The 9,264-nt window shown below is 63.1% G+C and overlaps 1 protein-coding gene across 8 annotated transcripts in view; it reads right to left on the reverse strand.

The window, feature by feature from the left end:
• The window catches only part of CNOT3 (CCR4-NOT transcription complex subunit 3), a 14,473-nt gene extending 5,703 nt beyond the window's left edge, over nt 1–8,770 (reverse strand). For 4 of the 8 annotated variants that reach the window (XR_006702425.1, XR_006702424.1, XM_045441551.1 and 1 more), the window contains exons 1-11: nt 8,505–8,770; nt 4,462–4,539; nt 4,281–4,348; nt 3,974–4,048; nt 3,761–3,850; nt 3,514–3,642; nt 3,319–3,414; nt 2,130–2,352; nt 1,902–2,035; nt 1,536–1,592; nt 67–433 (exon numbers count right to left, since the gene is read on the reverse strand). Coding sequence is in view for 5 of the 8 variants with exons in the window: in XM_045441551.1 (XP_045297507.1) it covers nt 67–433; nt 1,536–1,592; nt 1,902–2,035; nt 2,130–2,352; nt 3,319–3,414; nt 3,514–3,642; nt 3,761–3,850; nt 3,974–4,048; nt 4,281–4,348; nt 4,462–4,486 (1,264 nt within the window). In the remaining 3 variants the exon portion in view is untranslated. The remainder of the gene's footprint in view (nt 1–66; nt 434–1,535; nt 1,593–1,901; nt 2,036–2,129; nt 2,353–3,318; nt 3,415–3,513; nt 3,643–3,760; nt 3,851–3,973; nt 4,049–4,280; nt 4,349–4,461; nt 4,540–8,504) is intronic. The other 4 variants (XR_006702426.1, XM_045441553.1, XM_045441554.1 and 1 more) reach the window with 3 other exon arrangements.
• Between the last annotated feature and the right edge of the window lie 494 nt (nt 8,771–9,264).

Below are 9,264 nucleotides of genomic sequence, written 5' to 3' on the forward strand. Positions count from 1 at the left end.
GAAGGAAGGGGGAGTGACAACGGGCCACCCCGGGGCCACCCCACCCCCCACAGCCCCCCTGCTTACTGGTGGCACCGTTCTGCTTGCCGGTGCCTGCCCCTCCGCTGCTGTTGCTGCTGCCTCCGCCGCCCCCTCCCCCACCGGGCTGGACGCTGGGGGGCCGGGGCTGAGTGGTGCTGGACCCACTGGGGGCCGGTGGGGCCACAGCCTGGGCATAGGGGGCGGGGGTGCCTGAATTGTGGCTGGGAGCTGGGCTGGCCTTGGGACCCAGGGCACTTGAGGGCGCTGCTGGCGTGGAGGCCCCGTTGTTGCCAGGGGCGGTGCTCAGGGCGGAGGCGGCGGGCGGGGGGCCAGACGGGTAGCTGGGCGGCACAGCTGGGGATTGAGGGTGCTGGCTGCTGTGGACGGGCTTGGAGCCATTTTTGGCTGGAGACTGTGGGTGGGGGAGAAGAGGATCAGGATCCAGTGGGCTGGCAGGTCCGCCAGGCCTCCCGCACACAGCCCTCCCCCAAGCTGGGCTCCACGGTCCTCGCTGGGCCTGCTGCCCCCAGCTGTCCCCTCCTGTGACCTGACGCTCCAGGCTGCGATCACCACCTTCATGCCGAGAACACTGGCATTCTAGCCCACACCAGCGTCCCACACCCCGTGTGGACGCCTCTGCACAACATCCCACAGGGCTGCCACGGCCTGCGCATCAGGGAGACGAACCCGCTGGTAGACTAAGTCTGATGACAGGGGAGAAACTAACGAATGCACTCAGTAGGAGACCAGCTGGACCCAACTACAAGTCCAAGAGAAGGAGGAAAAACAGCCTAGAACTGGCCAGTAATTCTGAATGTCACCCAAAGGGCCAGAAAAGCAACTTGAGGGGCCACCGCTGACCCCCACCCCAGAAAGTAGAGGAATGAAGTGCCCAGGGCACACCCCGCAGCCAAGCTATTTGCCAGGCAAGTGCTACTGGCCAACCAGCACTCCTGTCCTCAGGTGGGGACCGCCCTGGCACCTCGCATGCCACACATCAAGGGGTCTCGAGACCAACTCCTTCCTGGTCCCCCGAGTCCTACACAAGCCTCATCAGTGACAAGCCACCAAGCTCCTGCCTGACCGCCTCCTGATGAGAGCAGTGCTTCCTACAGTGTGTGCTCTGGCCCCGTGCTGGCGGGGTGGGGGGTGGGGGGTGGGGGATGGGGGATGGGGGTGGGGGAGGGGCTCACTCAGGGAGGACAGAAATCCCGTCAATAGCACAGCCAAGGCTTGTGATGAGGCCCATGGAAACCTGTTCAATTTCAGACCTATCGCCTCTCCAGCCTGTTGGCTCTACAAGGTGGGGGTCCCTCAACCTGACCCAGCTGGACCACCTCTAGCCACCTGCAAGCTTTTGGTGTTGACTCACCCATGTCACCTGCCCCTTCCCACACCAGACCAACCTACATCCTCCTCTAACGCACAGGGCGGGTGCCACATGCCATCCCCTCAGTCCGCATTCACACTGGCCCTCCTCAGGGCCTGAGAACCAATGACAAAGTCACACCCACCTGGCTGACTTCACTGTCCGTGGAGCGCCCCCTCTTCTTGTCATCCTCAGAGTTTTCCTGAAGGAGGGGAGGCGCCCTTGGAAACCCGTGTCACCTCTAGGCCCCAACCAACCCTCCCAGGGCCGTTCCAGCACCTGTGCCCTTAACCTCACTGGGGAACCCAGGGTCCTAGACTCCTGGGAGCCTCTTCCAGACCCAGGAGCCCCTCTCCTTAGGGAATCCAGCCCTGGATCCCTGCCTAAGCTGCCCTGCTGCCAGGCCTCCACCGCTGGCCAGGGACCCCACTGACACTCTATGGCCCTACGGCCTGGATCCAGGACATCTGGACCCCACCCCCTCCCGCACGCCGCGTTCCCGCGTCCTCACTGTGGTGCAGTTGGCCGGGCTGGGTGGGATGGGAGAGCTGGAGGTGGTGGAGGTGGGTGTGCTGCTGGACTGGTTGAAGATCTCATCCTCCATGTGACTGTGGCTGGGGGGGGAGGTGGCGACCAGCGCCTGTGCTGTGGGGGCAGGGAGGGGCGTGCTTAACAAGCTGGGACGCCCCCCGACCCGGCCCTCACTGCCCTGTGCCCACGGGCCGGCCCCGGGCCTCACGAATGTCCTCGAGGTCCAGGTCGTCATAGAGAAATTCGTTCTCCTCGAAGTCGGGGTCCTGGGACGAGTCAACATAGTACTCGACGTCGTCCTTGATCTTGCGGATGGCATCCACGAGGATGGAGTCATTGTCCAGCATGCGCAGGATGGTCTCCAGCATGCGCACATGGTAGCGATGTTTCTCGATGTGCCGCTTCAGGCCCTCGATCCGGTCCTGCTTCTGCTGGCGAGCCCAGGGCCAGGCTCAGGGGCTGCACGGCTCCTGCCCAGGCCCCTCCTGCCCCCACAGAACCTGTCCTCAGTCCCCGACCCCCGGAGAGACCCAGAGGCTCTGCTCCAGCCCCTCCTGACACAGGCAGTGTGAAGTCCACCCACCCTCTGACGTATGAGAGGCGCAGGGACCCCCAGCTCCCACCCAAACATCCCTGGAAACCTCTAGAAGACCAGGCAGGCCTGTGCTTCCCTACAATGCGGCCCTGACAGCCCAGATCTCTCAAATGCAGCATACCCCACACCCCCCATCTCGCTCTAAGGATAATAACAATGCCCAATTAGGGGGGACTCGCCTAATGCGACCGTGATCGCCTTTGTAACGGTCTGTCATCACACCTGCCCACCCTATGCATACACCCAAGGGAATCCAGAGTTGGCAGCTCAGTTCCTCCTCAGGCTTCTGGTCTCTATCCCCCAGCACCTCCACAAAGACCTACTGTGTCACCCCTCTAAGCTCCAGCTTCCTAAACAGCTCAGTCTCAGACACCCAAATCTGGTGCACCTCCCACTGCCCCCCACCCCCGGACCCAGCTCTCCGTTCCCTGTACTTCGTGTGCCAACAAGTACACATGGCTTGCATCCCCCTGAACCCACACCCCACAATCTGGAGTCTGTGAATATGGGCCTCTAGATCTGGCTTTGTCCTCGACTGCTCTCCTCGGGCCAAAGGAGCAGCTCCCGCGTCCCACCCTGCCTCCACCTACCATCTCGGCCCTCGGCACCCTGCATGGCCATCCACTCTCTTGCCTGGTCTGCGACCCCAGAACCCAGCGCGTGCTCCCTCAAACCACTCCTCCTTTTCACGGCACCACTGTTTGCGGAGGCGGGACCCCTGAGGCTGCCTCCCCTCCACATGCCACTCTCCCCAATTCGCCAGCCCCTCTCTGCCCTCTGGACGCAGGGTCCCCCCACTCACATCCTTGTCACCCTTCTTTTTGCGTGTCTGCACCGACAGGGACTCCACTTCACTCTCAAACTGGTCCACCTGCATGTTTAGGGTGTCGATGGTATTCTGCATGGGGGGAGGGAGTGGAAAGGCAGGTGGTCAGCCAGAGACCCCACAGTTGCCCGGCGACCAGGGCCCTGCAGCCACTTCTCCACCCGGACTCACCGTGAGCCACTGGCCAACCTCCTCTTTCTCCTTCTGGGCGGGGTCCACCTTCTGTGCCAGGCCCAGGCCCTCCTTGCTGTAGGCTTTGGTCTTGGTCTCTCGCTCCACAACTTTGAACCGTTCCATTTGCTGTGGATAGCAAGGTTGTCAGGGGTTCCAAGAAACCCTCCTCTTCCCAGGACCCCTAGGGACCCAGGAATCCAGCCACCTCCCCCCCCACCTCAGGTACCCAGCTTTGGGCTCCTACCGTCTCGATGAGCTTGCGGTTGTCTATGAGCTGCCTCTTGTCCTTGATCTCGTTGGACGCTACCCATGTCTTGATCTGGTCCCTCAGCCGCTGCAGGTGGGAAAAATCGCGATGGTCACACTGCCTCAGGACGTGGTTACTGAGCCTGCCAGCCCCTCCTCCCTGTTCCCTCTGCCCTTAGGACACAGAAATCCAGGTCCCCAGTCCCCTCACTTGAAGCTTCTTAATCTCCTTCTTTAGGTCAGCCTCATACTTCTCTTTCTGGTTTGCGTTGGCTGCGTTGTGGAGCTGAGGGATGAAGAGAACACAAGTGTCAGTGTGGGACTTGCTGCCCTCATGGCCACTCCAGCGGCAAAGCTCCAGTCTCTGAGGGCTGGGGACTGTGGGGACACCCCCTAAGCCATCTCAGAGCTGCTTCTTAGGTCCTCAGCACCTGGACCCACAATCCCTCTCCCTGGCCCATGCCTCGAGATTCAGAACCTTTTCCCGTGCTCTCCTCCCTGGAGACCCAGATTTGTACCTTCTGCCAAATGTCTTCGAACTGCTCCACGCCCTCGGACACCTTCTTGAGGCAGCGATCAATCTCACCTGGCAGGGGAGGAAGGAAGGCTGTTAGCATCCTGCCCGGGCAGCAGGCATCCAAGGCGCTGTGAGGACAGCGAGCACGTGGCCACGCAGGCAGTGGGCAGTCAACCCAGTACCTTGGAGTTTGCGCTTGTCCGCCATCTTCCCTGCCCTACAGACGCACTCTCTTCATACTCTCCTGGAGACGGACGCTGCTGAGAGATAAGGAAGGAACACAGGTATTCCCTGGCTGGTCCGTCAGAGAGACACGAACGACACTGGGAACAGCAGGGCGTGGGGGATGGTAAAGGGAAGACGCGTTTACAGTGTAACGACCGAGACCAGGCCAAGTTCCACTTATGCAGCCTCAACAGCCCAGCATGGGGGGCTGAATGGAACGTTCTGGAAGAAACGTTCCACCAGAACACTCTGGAAGTTTGTGGAAACAAGGAAGCAGACATACTTTTTGTGTAACTCTCACCCAGGCAGTGAAAAATTGCTGGAGCACAGAACACCTTCTCCCCAGGTGACATTCCAGAAGACGGTTTAGGGCAGGAAAAAGTCAAGCAGCACATCGCTGAGTGCTGGGGATGAAGGCACGGGGCCTGGAGGCCACCCTCCCACAGCGGGGCAGGGCACACGGGTGACTAGAGTCCTGACACCAGAGAAGCTACCCCTCAGACAGGTCAGAAGAGAGTCTGCAGGAAGAAGAGCCTGATGCCGTCTGTGCATGAACTGTAAGGGATGGAGGGGAAGCACCAGGGGTGGGAGATGCCTGCCATCAGGAAGAACTACTTCCCCCCCATTAGGAAGAGCTACCCTCCTCGCTCCCCCGCCCCCCCTCATCGTGACAGGGCTGGGACCAAGCAGAAGAGGGCCTCACGGCACCAAGTTTAGTCCAGAGCAGGAGACGATGCTCCTGACCCAACGCCAATGCCGAGACTTAGTCGTATGAGAGCAGACCAGAAGGCCACAAGAGTGCCCGGAAATGAGTGAGGTCTCCCAGAGACGAGGGTGAGGGGCCTCCGCTGTGAGGCAGCGATCTGCGCACGCGAAGTACGTATTGGATGCGCTGGTAACGCAGACACAGGGAAACACAAACCTCTAGGACGTGTGCCCAGTACCTAGAGATAGGGCTATCTTCACCCTCAAAGTACACGACACGCGGAAGACAGAGCTCAAAGAGGAGTCACCAGGAGCTCTGGCCCCGGGGGAAACCAGAGCTGAGAGCCTGACGCCAAGACCAACGGAGATCCGGGGGGTCTCCTGCACTGCCCGAGATCACCCCCTAGAAACGGGGCCTGACTGAAAAGCAAGGCTCCCTGAGATAGGGGGGCTCCCACTCTACAGGCCCAGGGCAGGGGGCCCCAGAGCAGCCTGGACTAAACCCAGGACTGAGCCTCAAACCACGGGGAGGCCATACCAGGAGGGTCCCTGCCCACCGGGAAGGACTTGTCTCAGAACAGCACTTCCCGGCCAACAGCACTTCCTGCAGTGGATCTGTGCTGCCCGTGCCACTGGGCACGGAGAACGTGGCTCGTGCACCCAACAAGTGGAATCTTTCATTTGTATTTCAACTGTTTCAATCACACACAGCTGGTAGCTCCCGGTGGGATGGTGTACCAGAGAGCACGCTCTGGAACCAGAGGCCCTGAGCTGGTACCAGCATGGTCCACAGGGGCCCACTGTGGACAGCGGGGGCTGGGACACCTGACCTGAAGGAGCATCAGTCTCCTGGAAGGGCCCACCAAGAGAAGAACAACACCCCGGGCCCAGCTGCCACACTGAGGTAGGGCCCAGTCCCCACACAGAGAAACGCCAGCTCCAGGGCAAGGCAGCCAGAAAAAGGACGGAGGAGACAGTTGCACAGCGGGGACTCAAAGCCTTTGATCTGGGAGCTCAGGACAGAGCCAGGACTCCCAACACAGAAATGCCTCTTCCCGCCTGGGATCAGGGACATGGACGTTAACACAGGAGTTTGCACCCCTGCCTCCGGTCCAGAGGGAGGGAACGCCTACCTTCTATCCCTACACGAGGCACTCCACACCGAGGGGCTGGGACACCTGGCTCAATGGGGAGGTGATACCCCTAAAAGGGGAACAGACTGGCAGCAAGAAGTCCTGCAGGAGCCAGAAGCAAGGTGCCAGGGGGACAAGAGCCCCAGCCTGGGGAGGTGAGGTCTCAGACCCTCAAGCGGGGAACAGCTGAGGTCCAGAGAAGACAACACCAGGTCTGGGGGAGGCGCCACGGGCCCAGGGTACCTGCACCCCCTAGACAGGGCGGATACAACGGGGGCAGGAGCCCCTCCCTCTAAAGAGAGACCCCACTTCAAGACACCTTCGATCCCCCAGCAAAGGACCAGAGAGAAAGAAAGCCTGGGCCCTGAAGCAGAGGTGCCACCATGGAGAAGTTCCATTCTTAAAGGGCTGGGAGCCCCACTGCTCTTGGGGGGACCCAGCAAGACCCCGCAGCAAAAGGTGGCCGAGACAGGGGGCAGCTCAGGCACCGAAGAGCCTGCATGCTCATGGCGAGGGGTCTCCAACAAGACAGGGGAACCTGGGAACCAGTCTCTGTCCACGAGAGCAGATCCCCTCGAGGAGCAGTGTGCCAGATGCCCAGAGGGGCCAGCAGCCATGTAAACGAGGGACACAACTGATGAAGGAGAGCCCCTGAGATCTGACCTCAGGGAAGAGGATGCAGTCACACACAGGCCTGGCAGGGACCACACAGGAGGGGTGGAAGGCCTAGTCCTGGGAGCTGACACCGGGGGAAGTGGGGGGGGATCCCTAACCCTGGGGGCTGTCACGTGCCCCCAAGCAGAGGCTTCCCACTGAGCCAGGAGCTCGGCCACTGGGAGGTGATGCTGGAGGGCCATCCTCACTGAGCACCTGACACTGTGGAGGAAGGACGTGCTAGGTCCTGGGGTGGAGGTACTTATCTGCCCACTGGGAGGCCCAACACCAAGGATGGGGGGGCCTGGGAACCCCACTGTGGAAAGCTGCCCACAGCAGGGTCTCTCCCCCACCACACAGAATCATGTCTCAGCCGAGAACAGAAACCTTGGTCCCCCACAGCGAGACCCCACGACAAGTGCACCAACACCTGAGAGGCAGGAACCTCGACCCTGGGGGGTGGGCGGGGGCAGCGCTGAGAAAGTTTCCTGCCCCTGGAGCCCCTGGAGGACAGAACACAACCCCAGCCAGCACAGCCCACGTGTCACAGCACGGGAACCTCACATCTAGGAAGCTATTCCCCCGAGTGTGGGAGCGGGGAGGGCGAACCCCGGATCCCATCAAGTTCACACACTCGCGGCCAGGGGACCCAACACAAGCACCAAGGGGGGCGGGACCCCAGCCTTCTGGAAGGACTTATGTGAACGGGGGACAGAAGACTCAGACGTAGCAGCAGCAGCAAAGGGACACGCTGGGGGCAGTCCCCAAACAGCGGGGGCGTCAATGCTGGGGGAGGGGACAGCCCTGCTTGGAGAAGCTGGCACTGCTTAGAATCAGGGGTGCTTGCACTGCCAGGGGCAGGACACCGTCTGCAACCCGGCGAAGGCAGGAGCTTTGGAAGGTGTCACCAAGCCGCGAGGAGGCTAAGTGGGAGTGACACCACAGGAACCACAGGCCGGGGGCTCGGGGCCACAGCACCAGCGGCGGACACGCAGCCCGCCCCGAGCAGGTACCGCTCAGGACAGCCCTGACCCCCGTAGACTTCTCGCCGCAGGGGAAACTTTGGGGGCGCGCAGGGGGCCGGGCCCCGGGAACGGAGCCCCCCGCCCCGCCCGCGGGCCTGGTTCGGGGTGGGGGGGCCCGACCCCCACGTGAGGGCGGCCGCCTCGCCCAGGAGGGGCTGCGGCCGAGGGGGGCGGGCACCCGCGGCCGGGGCGCGCCCGTCCCCGCGGCGAGGGGCCGAGGCCGACGCGGAGGGGGGCGGCCCCGCGCACCCGCACCCCCGCGGAGGAGCCCGGCGCCGCCGCGGGGCGCGGAGGGGGCGCGAGCACCGGCGGGCACCGGGGCCGCCCCGGTCGGGAGCCCGCGCCGGGGCCGGGGGCCCGTGGGGGGTCGGCCATGTCGCGACAGGCGGCGGTGGCGCCGGGGCGGGAGGCGGCGGGGAGGGCGGTGGTGGCGCCGGGGGAGGAGGGGAAGGGGTCCGGCCCAGTCGAGCCTGACGCTCTCACCACAGGAGCTGGCGCCGCCGCTGAGGAGCGTATCGCGACAGGCGGGGGAGGCGAGCGCCCGCCGCCTTTTTCTCGCGCCCCGGGCCCGGGCGCTATCGCGATAGCGGCGCGAAGCGGAAGTGGGGTGGGGGGAAGTGGGCCCGGGGTTGTTCTGACGACGGGGTCGGGGCTCAAGGGAGGCCGCGGCGTCTGCCGATGGCTCCGCGGAAGCTGACCGGGCCGGTCCAAGATGGCGGCGGCGGAGGAGGCCTCCCTCCTCTCTTCTCGTCTCTGGCGCCGACCCGCCCCCGAGCCCCGAACGGAGGCCTATGATTGCTCCTGCGGCACGTCGCTCTTGCCCCTCGGACGCGCTCTATTGGCTCTTGGCAGGGATGCAGCCGGCCCCCTCTTGCCGAATGGGCAATCGCTCCAAGGCGCGGCGTTCGATTGGCCTCCCGCGCAGACTGCTAGGATTGGCTCTGGTTTTCTTCCCCGCTCCTCCTCCTCCCCGCCTCAGGGCACAACACGCCAGCGCGAGGGCCCGTGCGTCAATCAAGAGACCATTGGCGTGCTGATTGGATACACCCGCCCCCCTCTCCTAAACTAATTGGTCGGGGGGAGGAGCTAGGCTGATCAGGGGCGGGAAGTCGTCCGTCAAGTTTAGAGCCATTTTTAATTGGTTCTGAGGGGATATTCTGCCCCGCAGCCATTGGTTGGCTCCGGAAGTGGGCGGGGAAAGCGGAGGAAGGCATGGAGCGTGGGCGTTAAAGGCCGAGCACCT

The sequence above is a fragment of the Leopardus geoffroyi genome, chromosome E2 (genome assembly GCF_018350155.1).
Source record: "Leopardus geoffroyi isolate Oge1 chromosome E2, O.geoffroyi_Oge1_pat1.0, whole genome shotgun sequence".
Lineage (NCBI taxonomy): Eukaryota > Metazoa > Chordata > Mammalia > Carnivora > Felidae > Leopardus > Leopardus geoffroyi.